At 39.9% G+C, this 21,495-nt stretch overlaps 1 protein-coding gene across 1 annotated transcript in view; it reads right to left on the reverse strand.

Annotated features, from left to right (window-relative positions):
- Positions 1–21,495, reverse strand: part of LOC144506516 (bromodomain and WD repeat-containing protein 1-like) — a 97,878-nt gene that overhangs the window by 15,515 nt on the left and 60,868 nt on the right. Inside the window, exons 23-35 of the mRNA XM_078232737.1 lie at positions 20,584–20,764; positions 19,109–19,225; positions 18,236–18,343; positions 16,538–16,662; positions 14,623–14,705; positions 13,726–13,837; positions 11,207–11,268; positions 9,390–9,545; positions 9,145–9,265; positions 6,249–6,374; positions 2,459–2,537; positions 2,266–2,316; positions 1,092–1,235 (exon numbers count right to left, since the gene is read on the reverse strand). Of these exons, the coding sequence (XP_078088863.1) occupies positions 1,092–1,235; positions 2,266–2,316; positions 2,459–2,537; positions 6,249–6,374; positions 9,145–9,265; positions 9,390–9,545; positions 11,207–11,268; positions 13,726–13,837; positions 14,623–14,705; positions 16,538–16,662; positions 18,236–18,343; positions 19,109–19,225; positions 20,584–20,764 (1,465 nt within the window). The remainder of the gene's footprint in view (positions 1–1,091; positions 1,236–2,265; positions 2,317–2,458; positions 2,538–6,248; positions 6,375–9,144; positions 9,266–9,389; positions 9,546–11,206; positions 11,269–13,725; positions 13,838–14,622; positions 14,706–16,537; positions 16,663–18,235; positions 18,344–19,108; positions 19,226–20,583; positions 20,765–21,495) is intronic.

The raw sequence follows: 21,495 nt of genomic DNA on the forward strand, positions 1-21,495 counted from the left end.
CAGTATCCAGTGCCTCCAACCATTTCTTGATATCACATGGAGTGAATCGAATTGACTGGAGACTGGCATCTGAGATGCTGGGGACCACTGGAGGAGGCCGAGATGAATCATCCACTCGGCACTTCTGGCTGAAGGTTGCTGCAAATACTTCAGCCTTATCTTTTGCACTGATGTGCTGGGCTCCTCCATCATTGAGGATGGGTATATTTGTGGAGCCCCCTCCTCCAGTGAGTTGTTTAATTGTCCCCCACCATTCTCAACTGGATGTGGAAGGACTGCAGAGCTTAGATCTGATCGTTGGTTGTGGGATCACTTAGCTTTATCATTTGCTGTTTTTGCCATTTGGCATGCAGGTAGTCCTGTTTGGTAGCTTCACCAGGTTGACACCTCATTTTTAGGTATGTCTGGTGCTGCTCCTGGCATGCTCCATTGAACCAGGGTTGATCCCCTGGTTTGATGGTAATGGTTGAGTGGGGGATATGCCGGGCCATGAGGTTGCAGATTGTGCTGGAGTACAGTTCCGCTGTTATTGATGGCCCACAGCGCCTCATGGACGCCCAGGCTTGAGTTGCTAGATCGGTTCGAAGTCTACCCCATTTAGCACAGTGATAGTGCCACACAATATGATGGAGGTTATTCTCAATGTGAAGGCAGGACTTCGTCTCCACAAGGACTCTGCGGTGGTTACTCTTACCATGTGTTATTTTCTTATTGCTAGATCATAGAATCCCTACAGTGCAGAAGGAAGCCATTTGTCCCATCGCGTCCGCACCGACTTCTCCAAAACAGTATCTTAACCGTGCCCACACCCCACCCTATCCCCTTAAATCCACGCACTGACCCCATTAATTCCTCTAACCTGCACATCTTTGGAATGTAGGAGGAAACCGAAGCACCCGGAGGAAACCCACGCAGACGGGGAGAACGTGCAAATTCCACACAGACAGTCACCCAAGGCAGTAGTTGAACTTGACCCCTGGCGCTGTGAGGCATTAGTGCTAACCACAGACGATACCTTAGTATACATTAAAACAGTGCTTTCTTAACTCAATTTATCTCCTCAAAAAGGAAAATAGTCTGAAGTAACTTACTGGGTATTCAGCAAGGTCCACAGGCTGCCTGAAAGGTTCAGAATCTTCACACTGAAACAGGATCTCCAACAGTTCTCTACACTGAGTTTTCCATAGGCTGACATCAAAGCTTGGGTTCCGTCCCAATTGGTGCCTTACATGGTTCTTCACGGGAACAAAGTAGAATAGAGCAAAATAATCAATGAGTTTGTATTGCAAAAACACGTATTACAAGTCACTAATAGCAATACTAAATACACAAATAATCAATATAGCAATGTTTTGTACCAGGATTCCATTTTTAAACACAAACGTTCAGACAATAACTTAAAGGATTATAATATATTAAATGAATACAGAACTGACATCATTTATAAAGAAAGCTATGACCTTGTTGGATCATCCAACAGTCTCAATAGAGTAATTACCAAAACATTCAATTTGTACCGTTTGGAAACAGCAAAACATTTCAGAAGTTTAGGAAATAAAATTCCTTCATTGATGGGAGCTCATTAGGGCTCAGGAATCAAGGAATTTAATTATTGAACCACAAATTAGTCACCTGTCAATCTGTTTTATTTAACAACTGGCAAAGTCACTTCAATATCATAAATACTGGGAGCATGAGAATAATCTTCCTCAAGTTTAAAAGAGTTAAGAGAACTGCTAAAAAAAAAATTAAGACCAATATAAAATGCACATTTTTTGTTGCAAGCTGCACTTCCTTTTTTCCCATTTCGCTCATAATTAACTTTTGACATTTAGCAATATGGATTATATGCAAAGCCAATCATTAATCGTTGCATTTTCCTGCTCGTGTCCAAAAATAAAATAGAATGTTATTTCAGAGCACTGTGCCAACTTGGCTTAGTTGAATATTGTGGAAAGCTCTGTTGCTGAGTTTATAATATACAGTTATTCCTTGTCCACAACCCTCAGATATTTGTGACCCTCTAGTTCACATCCCCCAATTTTCCTAATTTCATCATAGGTGGCAGTGCTTCAGATGCCTGGGCCCCAAGCTCCAGAATTCCTTTCCTACACAAAAGGCAGCAAGTTCCATGGGAGAAAGACAGCAAAATGTTGAAGTGGGAATGTGAACAAGTACCCATTGTGGAAGCCCTGTGCACCAAAACCTAGAGCTAGACCAATAACCATACAATATTTTTGCTAGTGGTTCATTTATATTACTCACTCTTCTAGCAGTAGACGTTCCTGCAACAGCATTCACTGCCTCATCATCTTCCTAAAATCAGATGACATTTCAGTTGAAGTACAGTAATTTATTCATAGAAGAAAAGCAATTGTAAAATTCCATGTTTACAGAATTAACCAGATCAGTTAAGCTAATAGTATCACCATTTAATGGTAAGCCTTTTGATTAGTACCTCATCCTCTTCTTGAGAGTCCAGTAAACAGTTCTCCATGGTACTGCAAATCTCAAAAAAGTCAACACAGTCTTTATTCCTGGAAATAAATACAATTCATTTCTAAATACAAAAATGCAATACCTTTGAAAAGTAACATGTTAATCTTTAAATTATCAGTAACCGTTCATTCTGGTCAATAGTGTACTATGCTGAGAAGCAAAAGTGTACAGAATTTGCTGTGCAAACTTGGCTTAGTTGAACATTGAGGAAAGCTCGCCACCATGTGCTGTGTTGATAACATACACAGTTATTCCATAGCCACAACCCACAGATATTTTTGTGCTCCTCCAATTCGGATCCCCAATTTTCATTGTTTCATCATTGGTGGCAGTGCTTCAGCTGCCTGGGCCCTAAGCTTCCGATTTCTCTTCCTACATCACTCCACTTCTCCACCTGCTTTTCAGATACTCCTTAAAACCTACATCTTTGCTTTTGGTTGCCTGTCCTAATATCCCCTTTATGTGGTTTTGTGTCAAATTTTGTTTGACAACACTCATGTGAAGCAACGTGGATCAATTTACTACGTTAAAGACACGATATAAATGCAAGTTTGTTTTTAATGTAACAGGAAAAGCCAGGGTCAAAATACCAACCCCTGGGGAACACCACCTCAAACCTTCCTCCAACCCAAAAATAGATAAGATGCTGCCAGATGCCTATGCAATTTTCCCAGTATTTTGTGTTTTCATTTTATATGTCACGGGTTTTTGGACACCTGAAGGACTCTCACTTTTCTCAAGGTGTGGTAAGGTTTGCAGATGCGCTGCCACTAGAAAAATATATTTTCGCCCATGTTTTAAAAAGAGGAACTGTTCTTACTGTACTGACTCCAATGAACCTTGACTACATGTCAGACAATCAGTTGTCATATAAGGGGTGGTTAACTAGCATAGTCAACCACTGATGATAAAGTTTGATTGATGGACGTAACACAATGAATGCCAGATGGGAAGACACCAACAAAAGACGCATACACTACTTGGACATTGCGACGTTTACATGGCACCTTGCAGTGCCCATGACGGGCATTGATAAGGACTAAAGCCTTGTTCCAAGCCTTCAAAAGACTGGAATCAAGTCAGAAATTTGGCTTAAAGTAATGTTGCTTCCACAACTCAGTGCTGCAGCCGCAGTGGAGTAGCCAACCACTGAAGATGGTGGAGGAAAGAATGTTGGAGTGACTGGCTGAAGAGTCCCCCTCTGTGAGGTTACTCACAAGACTTGATAACATATGCACCAATTTAGCTTCCTGTTGTGGAATAGATTAAATTAGGGCAATGCATTTTGGGGAGTTGTATTGAACAGATCAACTTGGGATTATTGTTTGTACTTAAAAAAATGATTTAAAGTGCTTTCTCCTTTCAATAAAATTATCTTTTTTTTTATATCATCAATTAAAATGGTCATATCATTGCTATTATAATTATTCAATAATCAATAAGATTGCTGCTTTAACACATTACTTTGCCATTGTTACTCATTTCTGTTAAGATTCAGAACTGTAGTCTGAACCCAAGTGAGACTCTGAAAGGACTCGCACTCCTTTACGACTGGATCTCTCAGAAGATGGACTTTAAGCTTGACCAGGCACTATAGGCACACTGTAGGCCAGAGGTTAGCAGATGCTGACTGAGAACAGCTGCCTTGGTGGGATCTTTGAAGTGGTCGATGTTAATTTTCTTGTGTAATTGCTTCTGTTGCCTCCATTGTTTGGGGGTCAGGCTGATGGAGATAGTTAATTAGATAAGGCCAGCAGTCGGTATCTGTCATGGCTTGGGTGAAGTGGACATTTCCATGGTCTCTTGCGTGTATAATGATGTAGATGCAGTCAAGCAGATGCCAATGATTGTCATAAAAATCTATTGCTTTGCTAATGCCGTTCAGGGAAAGAAACCTCACACTCGTACCATGTTTGACTTACAGGGGCAGCACAGTGGCACAGTGATTAGCACTGCTGCCTCATAGCACCAGAGGCCCAGGTTCGATTCCCAGCTTGGGTCACTGTTCGTGTGGAGTTTGCATGTTCTCCCGTGTCTGTGGGTTTCCTCTGGGTGCTCCGGTTTCTCCCACAGTCTGAAAGATGTGCTGGTTAGGTGCCGGAATGTGGCGACTAGGGGAATTTCACAGTAACTTCATTGCAGTGCTAATGTAAGCTTTACTTGTGACTAATAAATAAACTTTAAAATATGTGTCTAGGTGTAGGAAGAGAATTCCAGAGTTTGGGGCCTGTGCAACTGAAGACATGGCACCCAATAGTGGAGATAATAATGATTGCTAAGATGAAACAACAAAGCCAGTAGATCAGATGGATTCCCTGCTGAAATTATGAAACGTTTCAAGGATACACCTCTGGCACTGCTGCACAACCATATATCTCTCATCCGGAGGGGACTGCATGCCAGGGGTTCCCAAGGATGGAGTGAACATGTTCAAAAGGGAGACAAGTCCAACTGCAACAACAAAAGAGCTTCCCTGTTTGTCTGCAACAGGGAAAGATCATTGCAAGGATCATCCTCAATTGTCTCCTCCCACGGACAGATGAGCACTTTCCAGTGCATTTTTGCAATTCTAAAAAACCCATTCATGGGATAAGTGTGTCACTGGCTGGGCCAGTATTTATTGCCTATCCCAATTGTCTTTGGACTGGAACTGGCTAGACCATTAGAATGGCTAGACCATTAGAGGGCATCTGGAGTCCCATGTAGGGTGGCAGATTTCCTTCCCCAGAGGGAAAAATCCAAAAAAAATGCAAAGAGCAGCATCAATTGCTGTACATGACCTGATCATGGTGTCCAAAATTATGAGAGACTCAGGCAGAGTGGATAAGGAGCAGCTGTTCCCCTTAGTTGAAGGGTCAGTCACGAGGGACAGAGGTTCAAGGTGAGGGGCAGGAGGTTTGGGGGATGCGAGGAAAAACTTTTTTACCCAAAGGGTGATGACGGTCAGGAATGTGCTGCCTGGGAGAGTGGTAGAGGTGAGTTGCCTCACATCCATTAGAAAGTATCTGGACGACTGGCACATCATAACCTTCATGGCTATGGGCCAAGTGCTGACAGATGGGATTAGGTGGGAGTTCAGGTGTTTCTAATGTGTCGGTACATACTTGAAGGGCCTCTGCTGCGCTGTATGATTCTATGACATGATCCTATCAGAGCTCACAAAAACCCTTGACTGTCAACCATGAAGGCTTATGGAGTACCCCATATTTGGCTGCCCTTGGAAATTTGTCACTATCCTCTGCCCACTCCTTAAAGACATGCAAGCCACAATCCTCACCAACAGAACGACTATGGACTCTATTTCAGTGAAACTGAGGTCAAAAAGTACTGTGCAATAGAACCAACCCTCTTCTTCAGCTTTCTCACTGCAATCCTGCATTGCACCTCACCTCCAGCAACCTTCCCACAGGTGTGGAGATGATTTACAGAACAGCCAGGAAACTGCTCATTCTATGCCAGTTCAATCCAAAACCAAAATCACTTCAACCTCGGTCATTGATCTCTAATATGTAGATTGTACTAGTGTGCACGGATATGCCTTGCAGATTGTGCATTGGGCTTATCAACCATCATTCCATATCAGAATGGAAGCAAGTCATCCTTTGATCCTCTTTCCCAAACAATCAAGCTGCTTCCAGAATTATTATCTGGGCTAATTTGCAAACTACTCCATTATTGAATTCAGTTTCATACTTGCTATGGTAGAACTTGAACTTTATCCTTTTGGGAATAAAAATGAAATTACTCACTCAATGAACTTAAGAAGCAGGTCAGTGATTCCTCTGGCCGATGTAACAATAGGACTGTCTGGTTCGTTGAAAGTTCTTGCATTGTGCTCTATGTACCTCACCTCCCACACAAGTGCACTGATCCTCCTGCAAGTTATAGCACAAGACTTACAAACTACTGTTTCAAAATCTCAGTATAACAGTACTGCAACATGACTTATTTGCAGGATACAAATATTGATTACAAAAACGTCAGCCTCACGTAAAACCAATACAGAGCCACTATCAGCAGTCACTGAATATTTCACTCATGTGAAATGGAGATTTTCCACTGGCAGTAACCATTATATGGGAGACAGTGGTGTAGTGGTATTGTCCCTCGACTAGGATTCAGGATAATGGCCTGGGGACCCGGGTTCAAATCCCACCACAGCAAATGGTGAAATTTGAATTCAGTAAAAAAAAAATCTGGAATTCAAAGTCTAATGATGATCATGAAACCATTGTCAATTTTTAGGCGGCACGGTAGCACAGTAGTTAGCACTGCTGCTTCACAGCTCCTGGGACCTGGGTTCGATTCCCGGCTTGGGTCACTGTCTGTGTGGAGTTTGCACATTCTCCTCGTGTTTGCGTGGGTTTCCTCCGGGTGCTCCGGTTTCCTCCCACAGTCCAAAGATGTGCGGGTTAGGTTGATTGGCCATGCTAAAAATTGCCCTTAGTGTCCTGAGATGCGTAGGTTGGAGGGATTACTGGGTAAATATGTAGGGATATGGGGGTAGGGCCTGGGTGGGATTGTGGTCGGTGCAGACTCGATAGGCTGAATGGCCTCTTTCTGTACTGTAGGGTTTCTATGATTCTATGATTAATTATGTTATCACAGAACGTCTCAGTTTGTTCTTGACTAAAAAAATTGTGTAGAGCACAAAACTTTTCTCCTATTCTCATATCTAAATATGGCAAGTAAAATCATAACTGTAATATAATTGGGGGAATTCATAGCTCAGTGTTTTGTCAATTATAAACTATGGTCAGATAACAAATGGACAAAAATGGCAAAAATCACTCTCCAAAGTTGGTCCAGCTAACAGCAAACTCCAAGTAACTATTTAAAACAAATCAGCAAAGCTGCTGGGAAGAATTTTTGTGTCACTGAAATATGTAATCAACACAGTTACCTTTTTTCCTCTTCCCTCAAACAACCTAGCTAAGACTGACAATATTTATTTACTTGGAAATACAAACAACAGATGTCAATCAAGATTTGGATTCCAATTTAAGTCTTCTAATTTCCATTTTTCAGTTAATTGTTTAGTTGCTGGGCTAACAAAATGTTTAGATGTAGTCAAGCATTTGCGGCCTTGGCAACAATTTCATTTATCTTTTCTTTCTCCCTCTTCTTCCATGATCACCAACCCCCACTAAAGAAAATGCAATACATAGAATTCAATTCTTCTCTTCTCATTTCCTGAAAGCTATAATTCAGCTCAAATGCACACGAGCCAATACTTTATCCAAATGATCATTGCTCAGGTGAGCTTCAGTATTTTCATGCTTGGGTACAAAATTACTAAAGAACCAAATTATGGCCTTACCTGGTATCCACACTAGATACTAATCAGGCACAGAAACCTGAGGAATTTTCTCTTGTGGCCCAAAGGCACAGGCACATTGTTGTTTCTCCATAACAATCTAGCTGACAATTAGTTACCTCCACAGGCTAGAGAAGGATGTTGGAATATTTTTGGTCTGTAAATTTTCATACATACTATTATCTAACTAAGCATGGTGGCACAGTGGTTAGCACTGCTAGCTCACAGCACCAGGGATCCAGGTTCAATTCCCGGCTTGGGTCACTGTCCGTGTGGAGTCTAAATGGGTTACCTCCGGGTGCTCCAGTTTCCTCCCACGGTCCGAAAGACGTGCTGGTTAGGTGCATTGGCCATGCTAAATTCTCCCTCAGTGTACCGAAGACACTGGAGTGTGGCGACTAGGGGATTTTCACAGTAACTTCATTGCAGTGTTTATGTAAGCTTAATTGTGACACTAATAAATAAACTTTAAAACTTTAAAAGACCATATGTTATACAGTCCAAAGATGTGAGGGTTAGGTTGATTGGCCAGGTTAAAAATTGCCCCTTAGAATCCTAAAATGCGTAGGTTAGAGGGATTAGCGGGTAAATATGTGGGGGTAGGGCCTGGGTGGGATTGCGGTCGGTGCAGACTCGATGGGCCAAATGGCCTCCTTCTGCACTGTAGGGTTTCTATGATTTCTATGATGACATGAAATATGAACATTTCAAATAACGAATGGGTATAAAATTGCTATTTCCCTTCAAGCCATAATGGAAAAGACCAACTGTAGCCATGTTTATACCATGCCAAAGCAGCTAGCATATACCAGATATTTCAAGATTAGTAGCCAATAATACCCACTAGAATCAACATTGCTGGCTTCTGGCCATTGTAAATCTGGCAAACTGGTCTCCGATGTTACTGCAGTAGACCTTCACATGAAGTACTAATGACTGTTACTCATAGGTTTTGTTTAATGATCTTTTATTCACCAGCAAAAAAGGCGGTAATATTCATTAACATAATGTTTGTAGTTTTTTTAACTATTAAATGATTTTTGCAACTAAGAACATATATGCTTTATTTTTGAACAAGAAATGTCAACAAACTCAGTATAAGGATTTTTAAAAACTGATAGGTTACGGAAATGTATATAATTTCTACTTTAATACATGTCCATAATTAAACTTCCATTCCTTAAATATTCTTGAAACAACTTCTACTTACAATTAACATAACCTTAAAATTAGTTACACAAGCTTTAAATGTTCAAACATTGTTAAAAAAAACATTTATTTATAGTAGCGAGCACTTTTATGTCTCTATGTGGAGAAAACACACATACCTGTAAAACCTATTGACCAGCCTCATTCTGATGGTGCTGAGGTCTGTAAGGTAGGAAACCACCATACAATATACAGGATATGTCCGAAGATCCACAGGAGCATTAAAGGGGGTTGCTAGATCTGTTAATAAAATAGCACATCCGTTTCCGTTACTTCCAGTAGTACTGAATAGTATTACACTGGCATAAGCCACTCCAAGTATCAAATAGCTAGTCCAGAAAATAAATGCTATTAGTGAACTCACCAAGTGTTAGAAGGTCATCAATGCCCCTTATGATACGTTCACATTCTTCATCTCGTGATCTTTCTCCCCACTCTCCCTCTTGAGGTTTGTAGAGCAGGGCTTCTAACTCTTCCACGGTCACAGGAACACCAGCACTAGGATCATCAGGATATTCAGCTACAATTTGAACAGTAGTACAAAAGATAATCAAGTCAATACAATGGACAGCTATCAGAAATTTATAGGGTCAACTAAAGCAGCTTTGAGAGGTGTTGACTGTTTTTGAGCGTGCAGTTATGATTTGGACATTCACTATATGCCTCCTACCAATACTCTACATGTGAGCACAGCAAGGCAAACCTCAAGCAAAATTCATGTGATTCAAAATGTACAATCTTGTTCATGAAGTCAATAGTTTGGTGTGAAACAAAATGAACAAGCAACCCGTTCAGAGATATTTTATACTGGAAGTCATTTATGATGCCTACACTGCTAATAAGCAGAAGGAAACCAAGACTCGGTCAGGCCATTTGAACTGAGTGCTAAGTCCAAACATTTTGGCTGGTCCAAGGGCCTTAACCCACACTATAGGAGTTTCAACTGTTGATATAAATGCTCTTGAAGGGCAGATAAAGTCAGTTTAAGTTTTGTGATTATGTTTTTTAAACCCCCTACTCTTTAAAATAAAAGAAAAGCAGGCTTAAGCTCAGTGAGAGTTAAAACAAGTCTGCTGGACCACTTTTATTGACTGATAGGTGTATAGGTTAGAAAAAAAAATAACATCTGTCCATGAAGTTCTTTGTTCATATTTCTCAAGAGCTATTATGTCATCGTGACTGCTTGCCTTTCAAAAGCTTCATTGTGTCAGAATTCAGTTTGACATTTTAAAGATGCTTTTAAAGGCTTTGTTGTCTTTGATGTGGGATCCAAAATAGAAATGTGCTTGTTTTTACAGGATGTGGAACACTTGAGGAAATTGAAAAGCTTGGGATTTCATGTATGGTAACATCAAAAAATGTTATACTTATGTTGATTTGAATTCCAGTGGATATCATAACAGACTCGATCTCTCCACATGCGCCATCCCACCATCCCAGGAATCAGTCTGTTAAACCTTTACTGCAGTCCCTCCATAGCAAGAACATCCTTCCTCAGAAAAGAAGACCAAAACTACGCACAATATTCCAGGTGTGGTCTCACCAAGGCCCTGTATAATTGCAGCAAAACATCCCCGCTCCTGTACTCAAATCCCCTCACTAGGAAGGCCAATATACCATTTGCCTTCTTCACCACCGACTGCACTTGCATGATAACTTTCAGTGACTGGTGTACAGAACATCCAGGTCTCATTGCAGATTCCCCCCTCAATCTATAGCCATTTAGAAAATAATCTGACTTCCTGTTTTTGCTGCCAAAGTGGATAGCCTCACACTTACGCACATTATGCTGCATCTGCCGTACGTTTGCCCATTTGCTCAATTTGTCAAAACCACACTGAAGCATCTCTTTATTCTTCTCACAGTTCAACCTCCCACCTAGTTTTGTGTCATCTGCAAATTTGAAGATGTTACATTTAGTTCCCTCATCTATATCATTAATGTACATTGTGAATAGTTGGAGTCCTAGCACTGATCCCTGCAGCTCCCCTTTATCAACTCTACAAGTTACATCCTTGAAGAATTCCACTTTGGTGAAGCACCTTAGGATGTCTTATAACATTAATTAATATAAATACAAGTTATTGTTTTTTCTACTCCCCTTGTAGTGGAACTGTTTCTCATTGATAATTTTGTGGAGCATTTGTGCTAAACTTAAACAAAGAATTTCAGCTGGTTTACCATTTTCAGAAATAGGTTCCATATCCCAAGGACTCAGCCTTTCAATTTCATTATTCTCCCAGCTGTGGAGACAAAATAAAAGAGACACACAAGTTATTCATCATAGATAGTATATATTTAACGGGAGTGAATATGTACTAAGGAAGTTGCATGTTCAAGTCTTGACTCCAAGGCTTGAATGCGTAAATGTTTGCTTTTCAGAGTGACACCTGGAGAAGCACTACATTGTATTGTCCAAAGGGTGGCAACTTCATGCATTTACTAAGGTCTTTCAAATAGCAGGAAGCTCTCCTGATAGTCTGGTCAACATTCCTCCATCAACCTAAATGAACAAAACAAGTTAACTGGTTATTTATCGCCTTAGTGTCTTTGGGACCTTAGTGTGTACAAATTGGCTACTATGTTGTCTACATAAGCGACTACACAAAAATAATGCATTTGCTGTGAAGTGCCCCAGCATATGGTAGCTGCTCCAAGGTAAAGTATTTCTTTCACAATCTTATTACAGTAACAGAGTTCCAATGTATTATGTCAGAGTAACAGTGCTATACCCATAACTGCTTAAAGATGATTTACTGATCTCGACCTACTCCAAAAAGGCAAAGGAACTTGCACTGCATCAGCTCACCCTCCTCTTTGTGGATTGCTGGCTAAAGCCCGAGTGTAGGCAGTTGACACTCTCGTATCAGGGAATATTTAGCCTGGCAAATCCAGAAAAATAGGGAAGAATATAATAAAGTGAAGTTCAGCTTACAATTCAAAAAAGTTAAACCAGAATAAAAATGTTGGTTTAATGGAATGCCAAATATTCCTGTTTGCATGCAACTTATGACCAATTCATAACAGACTTGAAGGGTCTTCTTCAAGGAGCCTAGAAATACTCATCACACAAATGCAATGAAAGTAGCAAGTTCTTACAAGAGTGGCTAAAGAAACAAAGTACCAGTGTTTTGATCCAGAAGCTGAATCCAACTCAACTGAGATAGCACAATGTCCAATGGCACTTTATCCAAGTTAAAATGCACAATATAAATGCAAGTTGTTATTGATAGATTGAGAAAGTTATTCCTCTACTAGCTTACAAGTTGTACAAGTTCAGGCAACCTAAGCCCTGTTTTATATGGGATCACATCAACCTTCTACAAATCATAACTGGTCACTACTGATATGAATCTTAGAGAGCCAATAAAAATGCACCCTGCAAATTGGCAGTGTTTCCAAGACTGAACATAAAAATACAAGAAAGAAAACTTGGTAAAGTTGGGTATGAGGCGAGTAGCACGATCCGTGCCCGCCTCCACGCCGTTTCCCCTTTACCAAGTTCCGAAAATGGCCTCAATCGGGACTGCACCCGAAATGGCCATTTAAATGCATTTGCATGTATTTAAATTGGCTTAATGGGCTCGACATCCCACTTTACCAGCACTTCCCCCTTTACCTACACGTTCACCCATCCAGAATCAGCGCTAAACAGACATGCTCCATAGACGTCTGATTCGGGCGCTCCAGTTAGTGAGGAGTTAAGTGCAGAGTGTCTGGCGGCTCTCTGTTTGAGATCAGTGGGGAATCCACTGTCACTCTGCCTGAGATCAGTGGAGGGGAAGGGGGGGCTGCTGCCACTCTGCCTGAGATCAGTTGGGGGGGGAAAGGGGGAGGAGGGGCCCGTGATTGGTCTGGGTGGCAGCAGGATGGGGGGATAAGGGGATCAGTAACGTTACGGAGGTGGGGCAATGTCTGTGGGGGCCAGGGGGTGGCATTATCCGGCCCAGGAGCAATGTGGTGAAGGGGCAGCATTCTATCTTTTTTATCTGCGCATGCGCAGTTGGAGGCACCGATCGGAGCTGCAGGGTTTCACGTTAAGCCCCGCAGTACGATTCAGAATCGCCTGATATTTTTCAGGCAAGAGTGCGTATAGGGGCGCCTGAGAACGGGTCTAAAAGTCAGATATGAAACACTTCCAGTTTCAAGTCCGCCCAGCACTTAGAACCAAAATGGTAAAATAGGGCCCTATGAGTGGGATTTTATGGCCTCACTCGTCCCAAAACCGTAAAATCCCGCTCAGGGTCAACAGAGCTTTCCATTGTCCGTCCCTCGCCCACTCGGAGTCCCATGGCGGGCAGGGTGGTAAAATTCCAGCCTATAAAGTCCAGTTCTAGACCCTCCAGCCTCAGCTTCTATTCTGACAAGCCCTCCAAGCATCTTGTATGTTTAAATGAGATTGTCTCTCAACTGTTTCTCGCCTCACCCGTTCTTACTGCTGGCCCCATTTTGCCAGCAAAATCAGCTTGGACGCAAAGTCGATTTCAATATTAACAACATGATTATCATTAGCAAGTCAAATTTCCATATGATAATCAGCTCCGTGCCAATCTCCAGCACGGCGCTGATTGCACTAACAAAAAGTGCTTGGTAGGCACGCGACCAGCGAACCTCACTGGTGTCTCCCAGCCCGCTGCACCACTCGAGCAGCGCAGCGGGCCAGGAGAATCCCGACCCAGCCATGTTCCCTCCCAACTTACCGAACAGTGTAACACTGGAAATGACTATCAGGGTATGCTGACTGGAACGGTTCCTGACTTAATGCAGTGCCAAACCACCAAACATCATCTATTATAGATCGAAATTTGTCACCTGTAGCAACAAAAGGAATACAAACGATAAATTAATTATTTTGATGAAGTGATGATTATCTATGTTCAGAATGATAACAAGCTTACAATATTCAACAATTTACAATAAATGCAACAATATATATAGGTTTCCAATGTAGGAAGAGACAACCTGTAAAAATGTGACCATTACATTCCTGTAGGAGACAGTTCCAACAAAAGATCAGGCACACCCCATCAACCTGAAGAGAAGCACTGGCTGAAATTTTAGCTATTGTTAGGAGAGATGTTTGCATCAAAGAGCACATTAATTATTTTCCAAAGCTGCCTTCAGATTAATCATCTTCAAGATACAAATGCTGAACCCAAGCAAAGACTTCTAAAGGCTATTTCTCAAAAACTGTACCGTGTATACCAATTAACCATTTCCAGCCTTGTCCACACATGTACAGCAATAAATTTCAAGCTTAAAAATCACAAAAGTATTGTTCAATAGCAATCATGAAAGATGAGTGCACTGTGGATCTATTGAATTAATTGAACATGGCCACAACTGTGATGTTGTGCGGAAGAACCAAGCTGAGAGGTAGTCATTTGAAGGCCTTCTGGAAGTTGATTATATCATTTGTGAAAGTTGTGGCGCAGATCTTGCGCTGAACTTCCAGACAAATGACAAATATCCTGTGCAAGGTAACCTCACAACAATAAAAATAAAATTCCAGACTAACATTACTAAATATAGATGTTAGATTTACAAGATCACTTTCATTTAGCAGATTTAAACAAGGAAACAGAATTAAAACTTACTGGCTTTCCAATTCCTCTCCCTTGCTTCATCATAAAACTGACGTAATACAAGGAAATCAATCACATCAGGCATGTCATGATACCTGAAACACAGAACATCATCATTCTAATTTCCCTTAAAAAATAACAATCAGGTTGACAATAGATAACTGTCCCCTAATTATGCACTAGAGGGTTGGTGGGAGTAGTACTTAAATTAAGATCGAGGATTAACTGGAGCAGAGTGAAATCCTATGCTCTGCATCTGCTTTGATTTGAAATGCAACAAAAACAACAAAAAAATTAAAACAGACAGCCAAGTTAAAAATAACAATAAGTTCATTAATTCCAGCAGAAGTGCATACAGAGAGGATCACTAAAATAAAAGTGGACTTTACAGATAATGTATTAATGAAATATTACATCTAGAACATTGAAATTGGTGAGGTTATCAACACTCTCTGATGCCATGGAACAAATCAGATGTCAGTTTTCAGGGTCCACATCTCTTCAGTTAGATAGAGAAATCAAGGTGTCTGATTTCCCCTGTTTCTCCACAAGCTTTGCTACATTGGTAGATCACTGATCATTGCTGAATCACTAGCTTGCAAATACTCCAGCAAAAGTTAAACCTTCTCCATTCAAATCTAGGGGCGGCACAGTAGTTAGCACTGCTGCCTCAGTTCCAGGGATCCGGGTTTGATTCCTGGCTTGGATGACTGTGTGTGTGGAATTTGCACATTCTCCCCATGTCTGAGTGGGTTTCGTCTGGGTGCTCTGTTTTATTCCCACATTTTGAAAGGCATGCTGCTTAGGTGCATTGACCCGAACAGGTGCCAGAGTGTGACGACTAGGGGAATTTCACAGTAACTTCATTGCAGTGTTAATGTAAGCCTTACTTGTGACTAATAAATAAACTTTAAACTTTAAGTACTTCAATTACTGGAGGTTTTTAAAAAGCTACTTTACTCTCTCTAAAACAGATCTCACTTTCCCTTACTTTGCTTTCTGTACATGATTAAACATTGAATTAAATAGTCTAACTTACATTTGCTGGTATAGACTCAGCAGGACTAATTCCCATTTTCTGGGGTACTACAAGCAGCCTCAGGGTTCCAAAATAGTGTTGACAAAATGGTGCGTGCTTGTGACTCAGAGTGCCTAATGCCATTAATGTACACCCATCAATTCCTTAACCAGAATGCCAAATGCCACTTTGGTAAAGGAATTAATGGACACACACTTGCAACTGCCAGATGTGTACACAGCTGAGATTATGTAGAATGCTAATTTTATGCCAATGCTGCCATTTTGGAACTTCACACACCAAATGACACCATCTCTTAATGTGTGTTCATCTACAAAAGATTAAGCAACACAAAGAATGTCACCCCATTCACTGTCCCACTCACAAACAGCATATTTAAAGGAATCATCACTACTTGCAGGTTAGTTGCTGTTTAATTTATTCTGGCTGTTAAAGCTTTACACATTTTTGGTGCTTTCTGTAGCTGCTTCAAGTTTCAAAACTCTATAGGGAATGGTGGACAAAGCTTGTACATGGAACAAGGTCACAGCTTATCCATGACTGAATGGCAGAATAGGCTCAATGGCTAAGTTGGTCTACTCCCTTTTCTTAGTTTCTATTTTTCACGTGTAGATTTTAAACTTGCAAAGAGATAAATGTTACGCTTCTCATTGTCAGTGTTGAACTGGCTAACTTCAATGCATCAATGGTTCTCATTGAAGAGGAATTAAGGAAGGCTGATAGTCAATATCAGATTCAAAACAAAGGATAATTTCACAAGCTCCTGAATATCAGTTCTCAAAAGTGGATTTGTGGTCATGTTCTTAATTGCAGCAAAATCACATTCATATGTATAATTTTGTTAAATTAAAACAGTTAACCAAAAATATTAAAATACAGTGAACATACTTCAGAGAAAATGACTTTTCCACAATTTTGCCTGTATCCTGGTCTATGAAGGCAAGTTTTAGGCAGCATAGTGTAGGAGGGCCAACTTCATATTTTAGTCCAACAATTTTTAAAAATTCTTGATCCTGTTTATAAAACATAAATAAATTCAAAACTCCCCCAGGTTTGATGAGTAAATTAATTCCTGACAGTAGAAAGTTATATATTCAACATATTCAAATCTCAGCCAATACTTGTTATACAAAATGCTACTTAGCTGGTTAATAGTCTAATAACATTTTATTGACACTTCTACCATTAGTAAAATTATAACTCGTAAAATAATCCATCAGATTTAAAAACAATGAACAAATGGAGCAACACATGTGTCAATTACAAATTATGACTCGCTCTATGACCTAATGAGTAGAAACACCATTACACCAACAGAAGGGTCAGATTTTACTTCATTTTCTATTTCATTTGTAATTTCAGCATTTTAGGCTGAATGATCACTAGCCAGCAATGATGAAAGCTATGCACATGGATATTGAGTGACACAATGTCAGGTACTGAAATGCAAGCATATTGATATTGGTTAATGCTCACACAATGGTTATATGTGTAGAATGACTGCCAAAAGTGCACCCTAGTTGGCATCTTCAGTTGTGAAAATTAAAACAAAAACATAAATGTGTACCACAAATTTCAAGAAAAAATACAAATAACTGCTGTCCTTAAAATATTATTCCTGACTTGGCAATGGTAATGAAATATCCACATTCAAAAAAAGTTTAATTTTTTAAAAGCTGATAACATTTAATATCTTTGAGCAAGCTACACATGCGTAATACCACTATTATTTAGCATTTAACTAGTGAAATTTCTCTATTATATACAATGTGCTCTGAATTTCAAGTTTTTATATTTTAAAACAGATGACAAACGACTGCAAAAGTGGCTGCCCAATGGGTCACCTGACGCTGTGGATTGAAACTACTCCCCTGTCTAAAGAGGGAACAAAATTGAATGGACAAAACACAAAGACATTGGTTGTCTCAAACTCAAGGTCTGAAAGGCATAACACAAGATGTATATATAAATCAACGTAATTATTACCAATCTTATTTGGAAAATGTGCATGCAAGCAGCTTCTAGCAAAACCCATCTAAGCTGCAAGTCACCCAAGTAGTCATGGTAATAAGCAGTAATGCCTTGAAAGTAAAAGATCCTAAAAAGAGAGGACTCTTCAGCTAGTTATACATGAAGTTCACATGAGATCCAACTTCCTGGAAATAAGACTACAAGAAACCTCACAGCTTACTGAGAATCCTTTGCTTTATACCAGGCCTTCATTTCAACTAAAGCATCAACTTCACCCAAGAAATTAGAGGCCTGCCATGAAAGAGATACTTATAAGCTATAACAGTCCATTATTTTCACCTATATCTAATAGTGTGTAAAAGTATGTGCCAGATGAGCAAGTGAAATGTTGCATCAAATTTGGAGTAAACGTGAGATAATAAATAACCTCCTTTATTTTAAGCTTGCTGTTAAAATTTAATTGGGACACTCAAGAGGGTAAGAAAACACACTCCTCTTTCATACAAACATACTGATCATGGACAGAAAACGGAAACACAGCAATTCTGTTGTGACAATTCTTAATGAATTCTTCACGTCAAATTTTAGTTCGATAAAATCATTCTTTTGTCTTACCCTAAGTTCCAGTTTATGCCATGGCTGCTTTCGTAAACTAATGGTGTATATTTTTGCTTTTTTGACAGCTTCAACATAAGCCTCATGGCCTTGACGAAAGTAGACAACCTGTTGAAACAAATTATTCTCAGGAATGTTTGAAATGGCCCAAAGTGTATGATTTTTAAATGTTACTGAATGAGAAATATACTCGGTCATGCTACAGTATGTTCCGTCAAACAAATTTTTATATTTTAAAAACTGAACATATTGTCCTTCTGGGAGTGAATAATGAACATCACCATTGGTTTTCATCATACTTCACTGTATTAGCTGAAGCATAGAATACAGGGAGCTTATGCCATAACTGTACAAAACACTAATTAAGCCACAGCAGGAATACCGGATACAGTTCTGCTCACTACATTATAGGAAGTATATAATCACATTAGAGAGGATGCAGCGGAAATTTACAAGGATGCTGCCAGAAACTTAGCTATGAGGTAAGACTTGATATGGTATGGTAGCTTTCTGTGGAACAGAAAAAGCAAAGAGATTAAAGTGAGGTGCACAAAATTACAATAGCGTGGATAGGAAGGGTTTATTTTCCTTAGCAGAGAAGTCAATAACCTGAGGGTAAATATCGTTGGAATACACAAATAGATACAGAATCATTCTATAGGTATAAATATGAAAAGTTGGGATACCTTGTGGACATGACATTAGAGGAGATCAAATAAATAAAAATACACAAGATAAATGGCAGGGGGCATGCACTTACACAATTTAATTATTTTGTGTTAAGAACTAGAATCTCCACAAAATTCCCTTATTTACACCTTAGGTCATTTCCTCACGTATAAATGTAGTAATCTCATGTCATTGTTTTCTTACCTCATCACCCATCTGTGGAACGTAAGGTGACCTGCGCGGTACCGTATCTGTGATCCATTTTGGTGGATGCCATTCCTCTAAAATTGTACCTTCCCCAGTTGGCACAGGATTTGGTCTCTACATTGCAAGGAGGAAAACAAAACTATGTAATTGCAGAGACACACCATTGTGCACAGGACTATTCTCTCCCCAATTTTAAAATGTTTATTTGTTGAAAACTATAGTTTCTTAGCACCAGTTATAACATTATATGCTGGTGTGATATTGCAAGTTGGGAATTTGCATCGTCATTAATGGATACAGGATTTAGATGAACATACAAACAGCTTTTTGGAGCAGGAGTAGGCCACTCAGCCCTTTGAGCCTGCTCTGCCATTCAATGAGATCATGGCTGATCTGATCGTAATCTCAACTACACTCTCCCGCTTATCCCAATAACCTTCTACCCCTTGCTTATCAAGAATCTATCTCTGCTTTAAGAATGTTCAAACACTCTGCTTCCACCATTTTCTGAAAAGTTGAAAAGAGTAACACAACCTTCAGATACAAATTCTCCTAATCTCTGTCCTAAATGGGCAACCCCTTATCTTTAAGCACTGGCTCCTAGCACTAGGTTCTTCCACAAGAGGCAACATCCTCTTCACATCAATCCTGTCAAGACCCCTCAGGATATTATATGAGCAAAATAAATGATCCAATTTATAAGACTTCATTAGTGCTAGCCATCTGCATTTTAGCTCTTTAATGCAGGAAGCAATCCTGTTTGTCGCACTCCATCCAAATAGCCTCATTCAGATGAGCGTGTAAAATAATCAGAGCAAATTTTATCAGGAACAGAAAAACTATAATAAAAACAGAAGAGTGGAAACACGTGACAGGCCAGCAATTGTAGAATGTAGCAGGCCTGAGTATTTTCAACATTGTGTTTTTATTTCAGATTTCCAGCATCTGCTGTATTTGTATAGCCATATCGTATTCATGGGAAGATGAACTAATTCAATATTTTTAATTTCACAAAGGAAATTGGTGTTTCAGGCTGATGGCCCTTCAGCAGAAGCTTTTGCCTCACCCAGAAGAGTCACTGATCTGAAACCACAATGCTATTTCTCTCTCCACAGATGTAGCAGGCCTGAGTATTTTCAACATTGTGTCTTTATTTCAGATTTTCAGCATCTGCTGTATTTGTGTAGCCATATTGTATTCATGGGAAGATGAACTAATTCAACATTTTTAATTTCACAAAGGAAATTCCGTGGGCATGGATGCACTTGGAAACTTTAACCCATGTTTGGTTTATTTGTCGTGCAATATCTTAGCAAGTGTCAGATGGCTATTTGACTGCAGGAAATATCCCAATCAAAAATCAGAACCCTACCCTGGTTTGCATGGCTCAGTATAAAAGTAGGAAGTACATTAATTCACGAAACTATCTGACAAGTTTTGTTTTGAAAAACCCATTTAAAAGTTATAACTACCTTTCGTGGTCTTCCTTTGGGTTTCTTTAGCTTTTGATTCCACAAATCTTTAACTTTATCATCTTGTTCATCTTCTGAGCTGCTCATTATGCGTGGGGCTCGCCGTCTGGTTGGTCTTTTGGGCGGCTGGAGATTAATTCCTGCATTTGCTGTCCAATCTGAATACTCACTCGAAGAATCACTGAAGCCAAACAAAAGCCAATTTAATTTCTATTCATGTCCAGAGTGGAGGTTGTGTGTTTCAATGTTTTTAAACAAACCAATGTAATTTTTAATTTATTTTCTCTTGGACACAATATCTTGAAATATTTGTTAGTTTGACCTACCAGGACAGCTTATTACCATGGTCATCACAGCAGAACTCAAGACAAAGCAATATTTTCATATGCAACATACCCAAAGTTACAGTACCATTCTCATAGGAACACAGGAATTAAGAGCAGAAGTAGGCAAATTCAGGCCTTCGAGCTTGCTCCGCCATTCAGTCAGGTCATGGCTGATCTCTCCCTGGTCTCAAATCCACCTCCCCACCTGTTCCCTATAACCCTTTATCTATTGTTTTGAGAAATATATCTATCTTCTTATTGAAACCATTCAGCGATTCATACTCTACCGTGCTATGGGGCAAATAAATTCACCACCCTCTGCAAGTAGTAGTTCCTCCTCATCTCAGTTTTAAATCGACTGCCTCTCAACCAATAGATGTGACCTCTTGCTCTAGATTGCCCCATAAGAGCAAACACTTGGTCTACATTTACTCTTATCGATCCCTTTTAAAATTTTATATACCTTGATCCGATCCCCTCTCATCCTTCCCCTCACTATCCTCCCTCCATTAACTTTGGTTCACCCAAAACACTGCCGCTGATGTCCTAATTTGCACTGAATCCATCACCTGTGCTCAGTAATGTA

This window comes from Mustelus asterias, chromosome 17 (assembly GCF_964213995.1).
Source record: "Mustelus asterias chromosome 17, sMusAst1.hap1.1, whole genome shotgun sequence".
Taxonomy (NCBI): Eukaryota; Metazoa; Chordata; class Chondrichthyes; order Carcharhiniformes; family Triakidae; genus Mustelus; species Mustelus asterias.